The sequence below is a fragment of the Coffea arabica genome, chromosome 1c, assembly GCF_036785885.1.
Source record: "Coffea arabica cultivar ET-39 chromosome 1c, Coffea Arabica ET-39 HiFi, whole genome shotgun sequence".
Taxonomy (NCBI): Eukaryota; Viridiplantae; Streptophyta; class Magnoliopsida; order Gentianales; family Rubiaceae; genus Coffea; species Coffea arabica.
In genome coordinates, this window is record NC_092310.1 from 50,655,659 (window position 1) to 50,674,561 (window position 18,903).

General features: G+C 37.6%; 2 protein-coding genes and 1 pseudogene across 2 annotated transcripts; 2 read left to right on the forward strand and 1 right to left on the reverse strand.

Moving 5' to 3' along the window:
• Positions 1–1,378: 1,378 nt before the first annotated feature.
• LOC113726669 (zinc finger protein WIP3-like) lies at positions 1,379–5,417 on the forward strand. The gene is made up of 2 exons (XM_072075938.1): positions 1,379–2,166; positions 4,267–5,417. Exons 1-2 carry the CDS (start codon positions 1,537–1,539, stop codon positions 4,705–4,707), a joined length of 1,071 nt encoding a protein of 356 aa, XP_071932039.1. The 5' UTR covers positions 1,379–1,536; the 3' UTR covers positions 4,708–5,417.
• Positions 5,418–8,425: 3,008 nt separating this feature from the next.
• Positions 8,426–14,160, forward strand: LOC113726673 (protein ADP-ribosyltransferase PARP3-like; annotated as a pseudogene).
• Positions 14,161–15,806: 1,646 nt separating this feature from the next.
• On the reverse strand, positions 15,807–17,812 carry LOC113726682 (beta-1,6-galactosyltransferase GALT29A-like). Its single transcript, XM_027250531.2, has one exon. The coding sequence runs from the start codon at positions 17,235–17,237 to the stop codon at positions 16,074–16,076; it is 1,164 nt and encodes a 387-aa protein (XP_027106332.2). The 5' UTR covers positions 17,238–17,812; the 3' UTR covers positions 15,807–16,073.
• Between the last annotated feature and the right edge of the window lie 1,091 nt (positions 17,813–18,903).

Genomic DNA, 18,903 nt, shown 5'->3' on the forward strand with positions numbered 1-18,903 from the left:
TTGAGGTCATATCATATCAGTGTAAATAAACTTGATGTCTAAGCTCTTGAGCCAGATTTTTTTTTAAAAAAAAAAAGCTTAAAAAATTTAGCTTTGTATCTCCAATAAAATGCTTTTTTTTTTTTTTTTGGGTGCTGCTAAATAAAATTTTAATTCACAAGTAATAAATAAGAGAGTTGACGTGTTTTTACCTTGTGAAAGAAGGGGAAATTTTAATGCACTTGCCCAGGAAAGATTAATCAACGAAAAAAGGAATCTTTATGGATGACCTTTTTTCACAGCCAAAGAGTGAAAATGAGCTATCTCTTGTCATGTCTTCGTTCAGCCACTGGGAACTCAACTAAACAAATGTTATTTTTAAGGGACACAAGCGGTTCTTTTTCTTGATTTTTTTAAAGGGATGTTTAAAAAAATGTGGAAAGAAGAGAACTTGAGGTTAAACCAACAAATTTACTATTGTTTGGTTAATATCCCAACAGTTTTCGTTAGGTATTGGAGGTACTTGTTCTTATCTTTTGACTTAACATGCAATACAATGGATGATATTATTATGATCAATGACTAAAGCATACCTACCAAATTCATCAGCCAAACAAAATCCAGTTCTAGAGGCATATTGGACACTTAGAGGTGAAAGGGCGCTTTTTTTTTTTTTTAATTTTTTAAGTTTTTTTTTTTTTGAGATGGGGAGCTGTTCTAACCAGAGAGAGAGAGAGAGAGAGAGAGAGAGAGAGAGAGAGAGAGAGAGAGAGAGAGAGAGAGAGAGAGAGAGAGAGAGAGAGATGATGATGATGATGATGGAAGGTTGTAAAAGAATAGTCCAGTCCAAGGACATATAAGGATTAAAGGTACATTACAACTGATTTTAGAGAAATTAAATATGACGCATAATGAAGGATAGTTAAATACATTTAATGAACTACAAGCAAAAGTAAACCATTTAGTCTATATTCATGATGTTATAGAAGAATTTGACTGAAATCTTGCCCAAAAGTCTAACATGATAAAGTAACTGATTTCTTTCATGTTTCAATTGAGGTACATGCTTGTGTGTGTGCATCTTCTATATACTAATACTTCCTCTCCGTCTTTTACTTGTTTTTGATGTAATATTGACTTATTTGATAACATCCCAAATACTTCTTGCTTTTGATTGGATTATGGATTTACACAGGTATCGAATTTCTAAATTAACTCACAGCCAATAACCTGACTTGCTACAAATTGGATTTTGTTTGAACTATTCTAGGATTCTCTTCATATAGTGAGCCACATATTTGCATGTCATTTTCTTTAACCCCACCACTAATCTCAGTATGTGTATGTGTGTGTGTGTGTGTTAAATCCCTCTCACCCTTCTCTCTCTCCCTCTCTCTCTCTGTGCAAATGCCAGAGGAGAAAAGAATGGTGAGAAGTGGAAAAAGTTTCCAAAAAGACAAACCAAACCACCTTTTGCCTTTTGTATATCAACCTCAAGTGTAAGCTTTTCTCACACATAGGTCTCTACATATAAGCCTTCAGAGGTAGTGATTTCAAATGAGTTCTCCAAAGATGGGAATTAGAACAACAAACTGCCATGTCCAAGACATGAATATGTGCTTTCAGGCAGCTCCAACCTTCATTGAGTGGCTCAAGCCAACGCATGAATCCTCCTCATCTTCATCTTCATCTTCTTCATCCACCTTAAGTACTCAACAAGAATTCCTTGATCAATTCACAAATCCCATGAGTTTCTTGAAACTTCCTCTCTTTTATCAACAACAAGAAGAAGAGCTAGCAGTTCATGAATCCATCCAATGCTTGCCTCTTCTTAGCCAGTTCACCGACACGAAAAAACCATTGAAAGAGGAATTAGATGAGGATGGAATAGGGCAAGAAGAGAGTATATTTGGAATCAAGGGATCAGATAAGGTTGAGAAAGTAACAGTTGCCCTTCACATAGGATTGCCTGATTCAGGTAGTGCTTCTTCTGATAGTGAGACAAAGCCCTACAACTTGAAGGAAAAACCTGTGGATAATTATCAGAAGAGTCCTAGTACTGACGGTTGTACTTTCAACAATGAGAGTAGATTTTGGATCCCAACACCAGCACAGATCCTTGTTGGACCAATGCAATTTGCTTGTAACATATGCAACAAGACCTTCAATAGGTACAATAATATGCAGGTTAGTGAATTTTATTTTCTTTATTCCTGGGGATTGGTTCTTGATTTTTCACCTTCACAAAATTATACAATTGATGGGCACTCACTACTTGTATGCACTCTCCATGATGGTTTTTTGAAACTATATAAATATGTTATTTTATTTCCATGCATGAAGAAAGAGCCAATACTGTGAATAGAAATCTGCCGGCCATATCAAGAAAGTCTGGTTTGTAAACAAGCAAAAGAAACATGTTTCAAGGGAAACTATAAGGTCATTTTTCATCTTCATAATCGGCTATCTAGTACTCGTTTGTTTCCTCTTTCTAGCAAGAAAATCAGGATTTGAGCCAGACCTTTTATCCTACATCCGTGTGCTTTTCTTCTTCTCATATATCCTCCTCCTACACCTTTAATTTTTTTTGGGGTCGAATACTTTTTTTTTTTTTCTCGTGTAAGAGCAACCAGATGTTTGCTATAAACCGCAGACCTACCAGCAGAATTGGACTTTCGAGCTTTCCATGGTCTGTGCTTCCAAACTAGCTCACGAAATTTAGGAAAAGTGTATGGTTATTCTAGGCCTCTAGGATGGAAATTTTGTGATTTGGACGTGGTTGCAATGGTTGCTTTCTATGGATGAAGATCGATCCCGGTGGGGAAAGTCTTTGGGTTGAGGTGGGAATTGAAATTGCAATATGTGTGCCCACTTCCCGATTCCAAAAATTGTGGCCTTAGCTCTCATTTCTTCTGTGGGGGGTTTTTTATTCTTAATAGTACTGTCCTTTTTGGCTTTTTGGTTCTTCCTTTGGAATTTCATGGAAACAAACGGCAATGGAACACAACCAACCCCGCAAACCCCACACCCCACCCCCTTTTCTTGGTTTCAGAAGGAGAATTTTTAGCCTCCAAAGCTTTCTTTCGATCTAGGAATTGATATGTTGAATCCTCAAGATGATAAGAGAACGATATTAAAATGTGAACTAAACAAGAAATGGGATTGCAATATTCAATTTCCAACTTCTTGTCTAGTAGTAAAATTCGACTATGCTATGAATCCCCCAAATTAGCACACATAGAAATACGACTATGAGTTATTAATATTCTTATTCTTCTGCAACAAAAGGATTTCCCTCTCTCTCTCTCTCTCCAATTGGATGGTTAAAATTTTTTTAAACCATTTTTATGAACTGATTTAGCTTTTTCTCTCTTTTTTTCATTTTTGCTTCCATACGTGCTATACTAGTACTATTACGAATAATAATATAGCACAGGGCCTTCATTCAATTTTCCTGATTTTTAGCCTCTCTCTTTATTATTATTATTATTGTTATTATTCATCTCATATGTCAAACTATTTCAGTATAAGGAAATTAATCATTTTTTTAAGTTCAATATTTGGTTTGAATTGATACAGATAAATCCTAACCTATAAATTTTTTTGGGGTCAATCGACGTTTCTTTATGTCCTTTCTTTTGCATTCTCCAATTATAACAACAAATACGAGCATTTGTTACGTACACAGATGTCTATTATCTTATTTATTGTTGCCAAAAAAACGTTGTAGAAACACTTGTGGTTTTTTTGGCTTTATAATTTTTTGATTCCATTGTCCTTAATGTCATATATGCTAAAAATTCTTCAGAGTCTAGTGACTAAAGGCAATTGCTAAGATGGAAGAATATGCTACCCTTCTTGACATTTGGACTTTAATGGCCTATCCATCATTTTTCTACTTGAAAATGGATGCCAAATACAATTAATAACAGAAAGATCCGTCAATCCAAAGGAAAAAAAAAAAAACCTAAATTCATTTACTCCAATTTTAACGTCCTAGGAAGTTCTTAACCTTAATCCTTTATTTTTGATAACATTTTACAGCCATAAATTCTTTAATGTGTATTATCTCACTTTAGCCTATATCTAACGGCATCTTAATTCATGGGAAGCCTAATGAATCTAAAGTATTGAAAACGATAAAAACAACTTTTTCGACTGTACACATTATTGTTGTCTTTACAAAAGCCAAAATGTATACTTTAGAAGGTAAAGTTGTGCAAAAATAGTTTTCTACCATTTGATCATCTGGAGTACAAATGTAAGAGTAAATTTCTATTGATGCAGATGCACATGTGGGGTCATGGTTCTGAATTTAGAAAAGGTCCAGAGTCCCTAAGAGGGGCACAACCAGCAGCGATGCTTAGGCTTCCTTGCTATTGCTGTGCACAAGGCTGCAAAAACAACATCAATCATCCTCGAGCAAAGCCATTGAAAGACTTCAGAACCCTTCAAACTCACTACAAGAGAAAGCATGGAGCAAAGCCATTCAACTGTAGAAAATGTGGCAAAAGTTTTGCAGTCAAAGGAGATTGGAGGACACATGAGAAGAATTGTGGGAAATTATGGTATTGCACCTGTGGCTCTGATTTTAAACACAAAAGATCATTAAAGGATCATATAAGATCCTTCGGAAACGGTCATTCTCCACACCCTTCTCTTGAAGGCTTTGAAGATGAAAAGGAATGCATCACTGGTGGCTCTGAAGATGAAAATGCTCAGTATTAACCATACCATGAAGGCTTTTTTTTTTTTTTGAAAAAAAAAATCGTTTTTCAACATTTCGAAATTCTCAAGAAGAAGAAGGGAAAAAAAAAAAAGATGAAAGTCGGGGACCCTCTATATAGTATTTCTTTGAGGGTTTTCTCTCTTCACTCTCTCCCAACAGGCATTTGCTCAATAACAAAAAATTCTCGATTGACTGCCATTGGAGGAAGCATATAGGGGGCGGTTTGTTATGGAGCACTTGACCAATTTCTATGGGGTGAGTAGTGTTTATGAATGTTTTTATGGGTACGTATATGCACGGTTTGATATTCGGGTTTGCATAATAAGGTGATTGCTTTGAAGTGGTGAAGCAGATGAATTTTCTTCTTTTGTTCACGATGATCAAGGTACAGTAGTAATTGAGGGATGGAGGAAATTTGTCAGCTTCATTGCTAATTTGTAATCCCATCATGTGAATTTTTATCATTTTCTTGCAAGACACTTGGACTGTTGTTGGTGATTGCCTTGAAGTGGTGAAGCAGATGAATTTTCTCTTCTTTTGTTTTTGATGATCAAGATTCTGTACTAGTGAGGCATGGAGAAAATTTGTCAGCTTCATTGCTAAATTGTAATCCCAATGCTTTTCCATCGTTCTATTATGCATGTAAGCCATTGTGGGTACTGTTCTTGATGGAAAGCTACCAGCTTCATGGCTACCTTGTAATTTTCAATATCTGGATTTGCGTAGTAGTACCATGATGTGCTATTATTATCCACTTTCTTCCCACAACCATGCATTGTCTCGTTAACACTCAAAATATATGGTATCATAAATAAACTTGGTGTACATTTGTTGAAAGAAGTAACTCACATAGCACCATATACATATATACATTGTGATTATATATGAGAATTATATATACTTGTAAAACTCAAAATAGTACCAAACTTGTATAATTAATTTTGGAGAAACATTTCAACTTCCTGAAATAGTTTCTTCTGACAATGCTATTAAACACGGGGCGCACATATTTAAATATCAATAGGTTTGGGAGAGATAATAATCCTGAATTAGTAGTAACTGTTATGAATACTAGTAGCTAGATTCTTGATTGGGTATGGATTACAAGTAACACGCTGTGGTGATGCTGATTATAACTCAAACAGCATTAGGACTAATTAACAACCAGACAAGTTACTATGATAATTGTACAAAGTTCTAACTTGGATTGTTGGTAGAATCATAGAACTGGGCTACCTCCTGGCATACAAACACAAGTCAGCCACCAGGAAATCCTAAGGCGTGTAATATGATTAGGGAACAGTCCTGCCCCATGTTATAAGCACCATTAATAATTCCAAGCAATGAAGGTAGAACATAAAGTTTACATCACTTTTTTACCGAAAAATGAGACAAATACTATAGCCAATTGGCAAGTCAAGCCGGCATCAGCGCCACTACTTTTCTTCCTCTCCTCCTTCTTTTCCCTTCTCCGCGATTTCTTTATTCACTGCTCCGGTTTGTAAGTTGGAGAAGTTATTATGAGAAAAAAGTTAGTCCAACTTGGAGGCACAACACGTAAATGGAAAAAAAAAAAAAAAAAAACAGAGAAAAAGGTAAACGACATCTTTACAAGGGAATTATTATTACTTTAAAAGATTAACTTTTCCGTGAATTCTTTGGTCCTTATTGCCTAGACTGCTTTGATTGTATAAAACGTGTTAGACAAATGCAAGATTGCGGAAAAAGGCAGCAGGAGTTGATTTTAGGTCAATAATTTAGGGAAAATCTTTGAAGAATTTTGGTGTTTAATAGAAAAAAATGTGTCATCCCCATAAGCTTCTGAGTTGAATACACGAATGTATGTACGTACTTTGTTTATGGGGTAGGCTTGACTTAGATGAAATCAAAGGTGTGCAGTGAAAATGGAAAAAGTCCGATTGCACTTTGAAGATGAGGGTCAAGGGGGGATGGGGATCCCCCCCACTATGCTTTGTCGAGTGTGGAAAGAGGGGGGGACTCACCTTCTCCAAGCTTCTTATATGCATACAAGATAATGTGTTCATACAAGGAGGAGCAAACATATATCAGCAATAGGACTAGTCCTAGGACTCGTACCTTTTTTAGTTGATGTTTGAATTACTGCAGAAGAGTTTTATCTTTTGATCGTAAAGAGCAATTTTAAATGGTTCATTTTTTTTTAAAAAAAAAAGAAAGAAAGAAAGAAAATAGAAGGACCTTCCTAGACAGGATTTTATTATTTTAGGGTTAATTTAAAAACTTTATTCCAGAACTTCAAATCATGTTAATTAGTAGAGTTCTGTGTGTTTATCAAACCATCCGTAGTAATTTGAAATTCAATAAAAAGATAAAGGATGTTGTTATTTCCCTTTTTTTTTTGAGATAAAACGCTTCAGTTCTAATAATAGTTCCAAATTTTTATAGTTTTGAAGGCAATAGTGGAAGATACATATACCTACTATCTTTCAGGCTTCTTCACAAGGGCTTATATAGACATTGCAAAATTGTTATCCCAGCTTGAAAAAGCTCAGAAAAGTTCTGCTTTTATCCACCATGAAGGTTTAGTTTGGCATTGTGTTTAATGGAGAGGGATTAGAGCTTTAAAAAAAACCCTATTTTCTAAAACATGCAAACTCCCACCAGTTTAGACCTGAATTTTGGAGCATTAACAGAAAATGATAATAACTTTCCATTTGTGGAAAGCCTTTAGGGTTATAATACGTCTAACATAGGGCTAAATAAAATGGTCGAATAAATTGTTATGAACTAATAATGCACAAGTATTTTCTTTTAATTTTTCATTTGTCTATAAAATGTCCGTGCCCGACATTTTTTTTTTTTTTTTGGTAAGTGACTGATTTTATTAACACATAATCAAATAGTAACATGAAAAAACTTGCCCCTCCGGGTTTGGTCCCGTGGTTGTAGTCCCAGTTGGGGGAGAGCCACGTCCAAGGATCGAATCCCAGTTCTACCGTGACTGGTGATGCTTGGGGCAGGCCTCTCCCAAGCCCGTAGTGAGATTAGTTGGATCGTACGGTAACCAGTCCACGGATCCACATACCCACAGTCGATAAAAAAAAATCAAGTCTACATAGCTTGAAATCATTCATCTTTAACAATCACTTCTTACCCGGTTGCTGCCCATAATTTGGGTCAGAAGGCTTTGCTCTCAAACTAGCCAAGGGCTTATAGCCCATATCCTCTTGCCTTTTTTCTTCTTTCTTTTTTTTTTTTTTTTTTTGGTGTTTTTGTAGAGGAAACTTCTGTTACTTCTAAGTCTGATGTCTAAAGCGCACCCCCAAAAGAATTTTTTTTGTATCTAATAATTGTGGCCCTAATGCTTCCATCATTACCTACTCCAGCGTCAAGATCTATGTTATTCTATCGGAAGAGGGCAGGAACGGTTGCTTCCGTTCTTAGCAGTTTATGGCCAAGATTTAACCAAAAAAATTGTAAGGTTCAGATTTCATTTTATACCTTATTTTTAATAATATGTGTGAAATTCACAAAATTTTGTTATAGAATTACACGTTATTGAAAATAAATTATATCGTATACAAATAGAGTTACGTCGTATGCAAAATGCACGTGACCTTCAGGAACGTTCTTGCCCGAGTCCCTATTCTATCTGGTGGACACGATAGGTTTTTTCAGCAACTTCAGAAGCTGCCAAGTGTCAAAAGAATTGCTACTACAATAAACAAACTAGCTTGCCATCCTTTGTCTGCACTCTTGCATGCAAATTACGAACCTTAGTCCCAATCCCAAGTCCTCCTGCATGCATTATCCTGTTTTTATATCTAGTAACATAAATTAAGCATTACCAAGATTAAACCAACATCCCAGGACAATTTAAGATAGACATCGAATTACACAAACCTTAGCCCTGCATCCATTACCTTGTTTTTATCTAGTAGCATTAATTAAAGCATCTGACAAAGATCAAACCAACATGCATCCCAGAAACCTAATAAAGAACTCTTGCGAACGGTAAAGTTCTTTGGGTTTAAACCAACACTTGTCCGCACCTTAGGCAATGTTGATAGTCGTGGCAAGCGATGCAATTCTCATCAACACTTGTTAGCTATGTGGGATGACAGATAACCCATGTTTGGAGTACGTGTCTGTTCACTGAGCTGTGTGCATGCAACACCAGCTTGTTGGTGAAGTGAAAAAGAGTACCTTCCTAGGACTAAATGTTTTACAGAAACTTTCTTTACCTGAAGTTCTGATTCTAAGGAAAAAGATAAACCAGTGTTTTTTTTTTTTTTTTTTCTGTATTTTGCTGTTTCTTGGTTAGGAATTTGAGCACAAAACCGAGAGAAAGAAAATCTGGTTCAAGATGAAGGTTTGTGTTCTTGCTGATTCTTTGTTCAATTTGCTTCTTTAGACATGGTTGGTTCTCAAAGAAATATTGATGATTAACCGTAACTTTAATATGTTAGTGGGCTGATTTTGCCCTTGGAACTCGAAAGAGTTGAGCTGTTATTTATTATTCTTTATAGCATTTTTTTTCTTTGGAAAATGGTGCGTCTTCTAGGGGAAAAATAAGAACAAGATAGCCAAATAATCAAATGAAAGACGGAATAGTCTAGTGGTATAAATCTTTTTTTTTTTCTGAATTATAGAATAGTATCCATTTTTTGCATGGCGAAAAGAAGAAGCTAGAAAAGGAGATGGTGGTTTCTTCTTGTGTAATTGTGCAATTAACATGGACGGTAGTCTTGGCTTTTATTTTTATAAATGCGAAAATTAGCAAACACAAACGGCCAAACTTTGCCTCAGCTTTAATGCCAAACGTGTATGTAGGTTAGCGGTACTTCCAACAAGAAGGATAAGAAAATTGAAGGGAAAATGATATAATAAAGCTGACTAGGGAATGTATGTATCATCATTTTTCTCACCTGCTGGGGATTCCTCAAACCAAATACTAGTACATCAGATTTTCCAAAGCAAATGTTTCCAAAGAAAAAAAGGAACTGAAAAGGAACTTGTTCTTTGTACTTCGGGCGTGCATGGATAAAACTCGTTTTTACAATGAGGTCCTAGTTAATGTGGTTTGATGTGTCCATATTTAGGTTCATGAGAAAAGATCTCATGCTCATCAACCTGCTGAGGAGGATAGAATGGTAACAAGGAAACAGAAGGCAGAGAGCAAAGGGCACGAGGAAGGGCAGTCGCCCAAGAAGGCGAAATCAGAGAATGACAATGACCGGAATAATGGAAAAACAACTTCTGGGATGCCAGCAGATTTCGACAAGTTCTGTAAAGCTACGAGGGAGCATCTGTCTATCGAACAAATGCGCGGAATACTTGAAGCAAATGGCCAAGATCCTTCTGGTTTGGATGATGCTGTTGTCCCCATATGGTAAGCAAGGTTCCATTTCTAGATGAAAATAACAATATATTTTCATCATTGACATAAACTCATTATGTCAGACCTGCACTTTTTTTTATGTTAGCAGTATATGACTATTAATAGCTATGCATCAAGATTATCTGGAAGCAGTTTCTTGGCCTTAATTTATACTGTCTTCTTTCTATCCCTTTTTCTGTAAGCAGCCAAGACATTCTGTTTTATGGTCCACTTGCTAACTGTCTAATATGTGGTGGTACATTGGTATGCAACGGTAAGGAATATACCTGCACGGGAGAATATAGTGAGTGGTCAAGTTGCACCTATACGACTAAGAATCCACCAAGAAGGAATGAGCCCCTGGAGAGACCTGAATCTGTTGAGAAGTCTCCGGTTTCTGATGTAATCCAACACTGTTCTTTTCCTTACCTATAATACGAGTTAAAGTTGAGAAGCCATTTTCATGAATTGCCTAACATGCTACTTGGTAATTTAGTTGATAATAAAGAAACATCAAGATTCAAGCAGCCGCCCCCAGAGGGAGTTGGCTTTGGCTGATAAACCATTTACAGGAATGGTGATTTCGCTGTCAGGCCGTGTAAGTCGAACGCATGTAAGTTTCTTATCTCTGTTGCTTCGACTGTCATATAGCCCTGAGGTGTTCCTGATCCAGTATTTTCATTTATAGCAACACTGGAGATCAAAGATTGAGAAACACGGGGGGAAGGTTGCCAACCTTGTTATTGGTAAGGATACAAAGCCCTTCTTTAATGCAGTTATGTCCTTATCAGCTTCACTTATTGGAAGTATGCAATTCCAGGGGTCACTTGCCTAGTTGCATTATCAGCTGAGCGAGAACGTGGTGGCTCTGGCAAACTGGCTGAGGCAATGTAAGTGGTGATTCGTATTTTAAGCAGATAAGTACAATGAGTTTCTGCATCCGTGATTTATATATTCAGTTGTTTGATTTTGAAGTTTTGAAATCTTTCTCTCTCGTGTAAAACGATATTCACCAGTGAGACGGGGATACCTGTTGTTAGAGAAGAATGGTTAATTGATAGCATTGAGAAAAAAGAAGCACAACCCTTGGATGCTTATGACATTGTGAGTCATCTGGCTGTAGCCGGTAAAGGCATTCCTTTGGACAAGCAGGACCCAAGCGAAGAGGCAATCCAGAGTATTGCGGCTGAGGTTCTTCTGATCTTCTATAAAGGAGATTCATACTCAAAACTTTTGATTGGTCGAGCATATTTGTAATGATATTCAATACATCCTTTGCAGCTAAAGGTTTATGGAAAAAGGGGTGTCCATAAGGATACAAAAGTTGCAGGATGAGGGTGGGAAGATATTCGAGAAAGATGGTATACTGTACAATTGCGCTTTTACTCTTTGCAATCAAAAACGAGGAAACAAGTATTGCTCTAACCTTTCCCAATGTTTATGGATTTATTAATCCGTCTCCAGGTTTAAACTGATCAATCTAATTAATGCAGCTTCCACATTATGCAATTAATCATCGTACCTGAAAACCGATTGCATATGTATCAAAAAAGGGGAAGAATTGGTGACATTGAGAGGGCAGATGATCAGCTAAACGAAAGGGAAAACATTGATAACGCAATTACGGAGTTTGTTAAGATTTTCGAGGAGGTGACTGGGAATGAGTTTGAGCCGTGGGAAAGAGAGAAGAAATTTGAGAAGAAGCCTGGCAAGTTCTATCCCCTTGACATGGTATACATCAATGCTCATCATAATCAGGCTAAGACATTTCTTATACGGAACATATGCGGTGACACTCATGTTTGCTAATGTTTCTGTTGTGCCACCACGGGAATAGGCCGATGGTGTGGAAGTTAGGCATGGGGCAATTGGCTTTAGGCAACTTGGATTAGCAGTTGTGCATAGTAAGCTTGATCCGATGGTGGCAAATTTCATGAAAATCTTGTGCAGTCAAGAGATTTATAGGTAGAGTCCCTTGTGCATAAGTTGCTGAATTTTTTTTAACTTTGAGACCAATTTAAAGTTTAATTACATGATCTCAGATATGCTTTGACGGAAATGGGACTAGATTACCCAGAATTTCCCATCGGAATGCTCTCAGATGTGCATTTGAATAGATGTAAGGCTCATTTCTGTAATTTATTATTTAAGAGCATAGGCTGTACTTAAAGTCCCCCCCCCCCCCCGGCCGGCGGCGCTGTTCTCTAATTGCAGGTAAGAGTTATCTCCTGGAATTTGTTGAAAATTTGAAATTTATGGAGGAGTCCGGACCAAAGACTGAGGCATTTTGGACTGATTTCAGCCAAAGATGGTTTACAGTTTTTCCCTCTACAAGGCCTTTTACATTCCGTGACTTGGGTGATCTAGCAGAGCATGTGAGTCAATTTCTTCCTAGGGAACTTTCTCCGAGATATTGGCACCTTGCAATATATTTATGTTAGCTGAATCCTTGGCATGACTGCGCAGGGTGCAGCTGCATTTGAAACTGTCAGAGACATTACTGCAGCTTCCTATGTTATAGGAGAAATGTCTGATGGTATTGTTGAGGATCCTCTCTTTGATCGGTATAAGAAGCTGGGATGTTCTATTTCTACTCTTGACAGAGATTCAAGTGACTACAAAATGATAGTAAATTATCTTGAGAGGACCTCTGAACCTTATAAAGTTGGAGAAATTGTAAGATCATTTACACATCACTTCTTGTAATCTTCACGGTCTAGCGACGTCAAATCACAGAACCTGCTATGAAATTTGAGTTTTCATCTCGCTAAAAATTTCATTTTTTTTCAGAATTATGGCGTCTCTGTTGAGAACATCTATGAGGTTGAACCAAGTGCATGCCCCTCTCTTGAAGAAATAAAGAAGTTACCAAACAAAATGCTCCTGTGGTGTGGTAAGGCTTGATTTCATGCTTTCCTTTATTTTCTTCTCTCTCTTTGGTTTCACCTCTTCAAAGTTCGAACTTCACCTACAGCTCTCACACAATTTTGATATACTATGTAAAGGTTCTCGAAGTTCAAATCTACTGAGGCACTTGCACAAAGGTTTTCTGCCTGCTGTTTGTTCACTGCCTGCTCCCGGTTATATGGTAATGAAGTCCGTTCTGATGTTGCATCCATAGAGGTCTATTCTTTTAGAAGCTCATGATTTTATTTCTATGCAGTTTGGCAGGGCCATTGTCTGCTCTGATGCTGCAGCAGAAGCAGCTAGATATGGTTTTACAGCTGTTGATAGACCAGATGGTTTCCTAGTACTGGCTGTTGCATCCTTAGGGGAGCAGATTCTTGAAACTAGTAGCCCACCTGAGGTACATGAAATTGTTTCTTAAACCCGTTTCATAGAAGTACATGCTTACCTGTAGGTGATTTTCAACTCGTCTCTCGTGTCCATGAGCAGGATACAGAGTCCCTGGAAGAGAAGAAGACGGGGGTGAAAGGTCTGGGTCGAAAGAAAACCGATGAATCAGAACACCTTGTGTGGAAGGATGACATCAAGGTGCCTTGTGGCCGCCTAATTCCCTCGGAGCACAAAGACAGTCTTCTTGAGTACAATGAGTATGCTGTCTATGATCCACAGCAGGTAAAAAATTTTCATATGGCCTGGCTAAAACTTTCTATGGAGTTGGATAGGTAGGAGAAGAATATGTAGCTGAATTCTGTTTTCTGGGCTTTCTTTTTCCTTTTGTCAGGTATGCATAAGGTTCTTGGTTGGAGTTAAGTATGAAGAACAGGATGTGGAGTACGACGTAGAGGAGTAGAGAGATGAAGCAGAGCAGCTTTTTTTGGGAGAGACTTTTGAAAATAACAGGGCAGGGAAGGTATGTAGATAAATCGCTTCACCTTTCTCGTTTTAGAAACTAGAAAGGGAGTGCTGGAAAGGTTGGTACTTACATGGGTGGTTGGAGTTCTAAAACTTAAACAAGAAATGTTACTAATGATCTATTTTGCTTGCTGTAATTATTTCAAACATCTAAAAGTGTAGTTGTAGGTGATACAATCTCTCTATTTCGTGATGTTAAACCGGTGGCTTGTTTATGTGTTTTTTCAATGATCTGGTCTGAAAGGAACACTAAGATCCTCGATCAGTTTACAAATTACTGGTGCTTTTTTTAATGAAAATGAACTAAATGGTCTGTGTATCAAGTGTTGTATACAGGGCAGGGCACCGCACAAGACAATATGGACTAGGGGCGTTTGTCTTGAGGCTTGTTTTGAACACACAATAACCAACTTTGTTGTCCTGGTCTGGAATGGAAAGATATTCCTGATTACAGGGTTCACAGGCATATTGCACAATGCCGTTTGGATTATTTCTTCTGTACTACCTAATGGTGCCTAATCTGTTCTTACTGTGATGTTTATATGAGACCTCAAAGAACCACCGGAATCTAAATAATAAATACTCATTCAAGTCGCATATATAATTTTGTCTCAAATCAGGCTGAAAGCTGAAATAGAAGCGCCTCTAGAGGAAATACAAGCAGGATCACAATTAGAACATATAAGAACAACTGAGCCTGTGGAGGCACTTAGTTCATCACAACAATTAGTGTGCTTGCTTTAGCAGAAAATATTGCCACAAACATAATCTCTTGTTGGAGAGATGGAAACTAATGAGTACATTCAAGACATTAAAGCAACTTGCCTGCTCATGCCACTATGCATGCTTAAGCAGGAGAAACAACTGATGTATCATTCTCTGTAAAATCCTACTTCCCATTTCACTCTATAATCTAGGATCCCAAATATGAAACTATATGTTTTTTAGCAATGTTTTGCACATTTTACAGGGATTGCTTAAGCAAGTACCTGCGGCTGTGTTTTCCACTGTCGTAGGCACACTTCAACTAAGAAAGCGTAATGCAAAAGCAGTTGACTCTAAAGAGAGGAATCATGTTAAGAAAATAGTTCCAAGATGGTATGCCAAATATAAATTGTTGCATCTAGCTTGTTGTGATATGATTGAGCCGTTGGAAGACAAAATTCTAATGATCTAAGCTACTGGAGAAATAACCAAAAAGGAAAAATGGTAAAGGCTCTGTCTCTTGGGGTATGATAATACAGACACTTCCTGAAACTTTAATCTTTGCCAACATGCAGCATGATTGGCAAAGTAGACAGTGAAGTCAATTTTTACTCGTATATATATGTGTTCTGATTACATGAAAATCCTGCTAAGATAGCATTATCAAGCTGATATTCACTAGTCAGACACAAAAATTCAACAAAAGAGCATCTCCAAGGAAAGCGCTAAGAAATCCTACAAACTGAACCTTGGACGATGACATTAAATATGGGAACATCTCCAGAGGCCGGATAGTTGGAAAATATTTTTCATTGTCAACCATACAGCTATAGAAGCCAGATAGATAGAAAATATTTGTCAACATCTCCAGAAGCTGGATAGTTGGAAAATATTTTGATCAGCTGTACAGCTTTTGTTTTGTAATTAAAAGATCTTTTACAATTGATTTACAAAAGAATATAGAAGGAACTGATATGTGCGAACAGAAAGCCAACAGATCGTCTCATATCTATCATCATGATCCAGGAAAAAAGAAATCAACTCCCAACTGATGCAGATAATTCAGTCCAAAGGCCATCTACAAATATATTGGTGGTGTCATAATCTACATAATGTTTGATTGGGAAGATGGTATCATTCTTTCTAGGTACCATTAGTTCTACCTCAAGACAATAACTGGATAAGTCAAAAACTAAGAGTGCAACAAATGCTGAGTAAAGTCAAAAGTATAAGAATTTGCATTTCATTCAATTATACTGTTACAATTCACCCAAAATTTCTTGGGCTGATGCTTTGCCTGATTTTCAAAATACAATTGTGCTATTCTACTCTCCTATCACGTGGAAGGCTGCCAAAGAACAGTTTCAAAATACAATTGTGCTATTCTACTCTCCTATCACGTGGAAGGCTGCCAAAGAACAGGTAAACGTAATCTCAACAAAACGTCTACCAGTTTACAGAGCTAGATGTATCAAGACAATGTCATTGATATATAGTAACAGAAGGGAACCGAAACTTGTCTGAGATGAATGGTATTACCTTTGGTCTCGCCACCAAATCTCCGTAGAAGTCATACTCTGCCTCATAATCGTGTAAACCCAACTCAGCTTTCTGATTAGTATGGTAATGGTGCTTAGTAGCAGCTGATTTTCCAAAGCCAAAGATGCTGACCTTGTCACAAACCCCCGCAGCAAGCATTACAGCTTGCATGCCTGAAGAGTAATGGAAATTAGCCCCATCATGAACAGCGCTCCAGGCCTCAACATCCTTCCCTGTTATCTCAAGAAACCGTTTCAGCGAGTAGTACTTCACAATCCTGGCACACAACACATCAAACCGTGCATCAGTAACAATCAACGGCGCTTTGTGCGAAGAATTACAAACCAAGAAATCCAAGAAATGCGCAGGCTGGCACATATACATAACTATTGGCACATCAGCCCCATAAGGATGGCAATAACAGCCTTCCCTCCGCGCACACAGGCGTAGTATGTTGCTATTCACAAAGGAAATATTAGTTTTCTTTCCTACTTTGCTTTCAAAACTCCCTATCCTTGCGTTATTCAACCTTATAACAACCTCATGACTATCAATCAACTTCCCATACGCCGTCTTCAGCAAAATCCCACTATTTCCAACAACGGCACAAGACTTATACTTTCTTCCCAACCCTTCTGTTTTACCACCATTTTTATCCATCAAATCCTTGAGCTCATTAACCAAATCCAACATAATATCTGACTGAAACCTCCTATTTCTAGACCAATCATGCAAGTGCCTCCGAAAGCTCAACCACAATTGATTAAACTCAGGTGAACGGACCTGCACCGGTAGACCCCTAGCTGACCTAGCTCTAACATCAATCCGATATTTCCCTGATGACAGAAATGATCTATGACGACCCTGGTTCCGAAAATTCCCCTCTAACAACTGCTCAATCTCCTGCTTCAACTTAGGCTCACCAACATCAATCGCAGCATACTTCAAAAGGGTCTCATTATCTACTCGAAAATTCGCAACTTCCAGGAAAGGGCTCTGATTTCTCAGCTGAATAGAGCTCTGGCGAAGGATAACCCTGAAGGAAAGCAGTCCTAGGACCCCCAACAAGAAGAGTACACTGAATAAATGGTGGACAGTTCGCTTCATCGGGCTGTCTACCTTCGCAGCTCAGCTCAAAACTTGGAAAGCAAGAGATCTAATCTGACTATGACAGCCTTGAATTGCTAAAGAGAATGGCCAATAATATGCAAGAATTTGGAGAAAATAAGGATATTCCGAATCTGATTCATATTGCAAGAAGAAGGAAACAATATACTGTACTATGGACTCGTCAAAACAAGCGTCCCTTAAACATCAAGAACTGATAGACATCAAGAACTGATAAAATGCGGGATCTTTTGCATGTCTTGTGAGCCAAGAAGAAGGAGGAGCTGAGCTTTGGAGTAGATTCGTATGCAATATCTGGGTGAAGATTGAGGTGGGTTTGACAGGGATCAGGGGAATCGCGGGGTTATATGGACATGGGAGGAGAGTCGAGATGGAAGTGATGAAGAGTAGAAGCGGGGACGGCAGGTTTAGGGGAGACGGTCACGAAGGGAAGGTGGGTTGAGTTGGTAGTTTTGATGATTGATTTGTTTGTTGGTGATTCCATTTGGCTTGGAATGTGTGAAATGAGGGCGTTGGATGGCTCAAATTCGGTGATTGCGTGTGTCTCTGTGGGTGCAGTGTGTGTCCTTTTGTGGTTTGATTATGACTTCCTGAAATCCTAATGCTGTTTTTTCCCAAAAAAAAAAAACTTGTTGGTAGTGTTGGGTTGGCCTTTTCTGGGAAAGGCAGTATTTGAAATAGTTGTTGAAATGATGTTTGATCTTTTTAAAGTGAAAATTGGAATTTGGGTTGTCATTATCATCTCTAACTGAGTTTTGAAATGTCAATCCTATAGATTTTCTTTTTTTTTTTTGATCAACAATATGTATAGATTCAAGAAATATATTATTGGTTTTGCTAAAAGGAGAATGATACTTGCCATCAACATTTTAATTATTTTTTGTTCTCCCTCTTTTTGGGGAAGGTGGGTAGTGGGGTGTAGTAGCTGTTTGTGGAAAGTAAAAGAAATATTTGCAAAATTATGCCTCATGAGTCCTGACACTACACTACATATCTACTTAAACTTTTTAATTAACATAAAAGCTAAAATTAACTAGATATGATTATAAAACGATGTTGATGTTTCTTTGAACTAATTGAATGTTGTCCCTCTCAGATCCAACCAACATTTTTTTGTTTTCCTTGAACTATTCATCTAGTTCTACCTTTGAAAACAACAGCCCATTTGGTCTATTGAGAGATCTTGATATCAGAATATCATACAATTCCTTGTTCTCGAAATGGAGCATAAGTTCGGAAAATGATTGGATTGGATGGTAAGAAGGAAGCGACTATAAGTCAGAGGGAAAAAAAAATGCATACGTTCAAAGAATGAAACTCTCCGTAATTTACTGCCATAAGTAGTTATCTTACGTATGTGGCATGCATTACTTCAATACAAAGTCTTATAGGTGTTACATGCACCATTCCATGATCAACTAACTATTTGAATCCAACGACAGGTATTCTTGCCCCGGATGGAACTCGAAATAGTGCGTGTGAATCTCTTCACTTGCTCTCCATGCAACGTTGAAAATCCATTTGAATATTCCATGTACAAATTTTTCTAGTAAAAAAACCACATTAAATAAAAGTTGACCAAATCAATTAGTAGGAAAATCATCCCTTTCGATCACAGACAAATAACATCAACCCTGCGTGCACG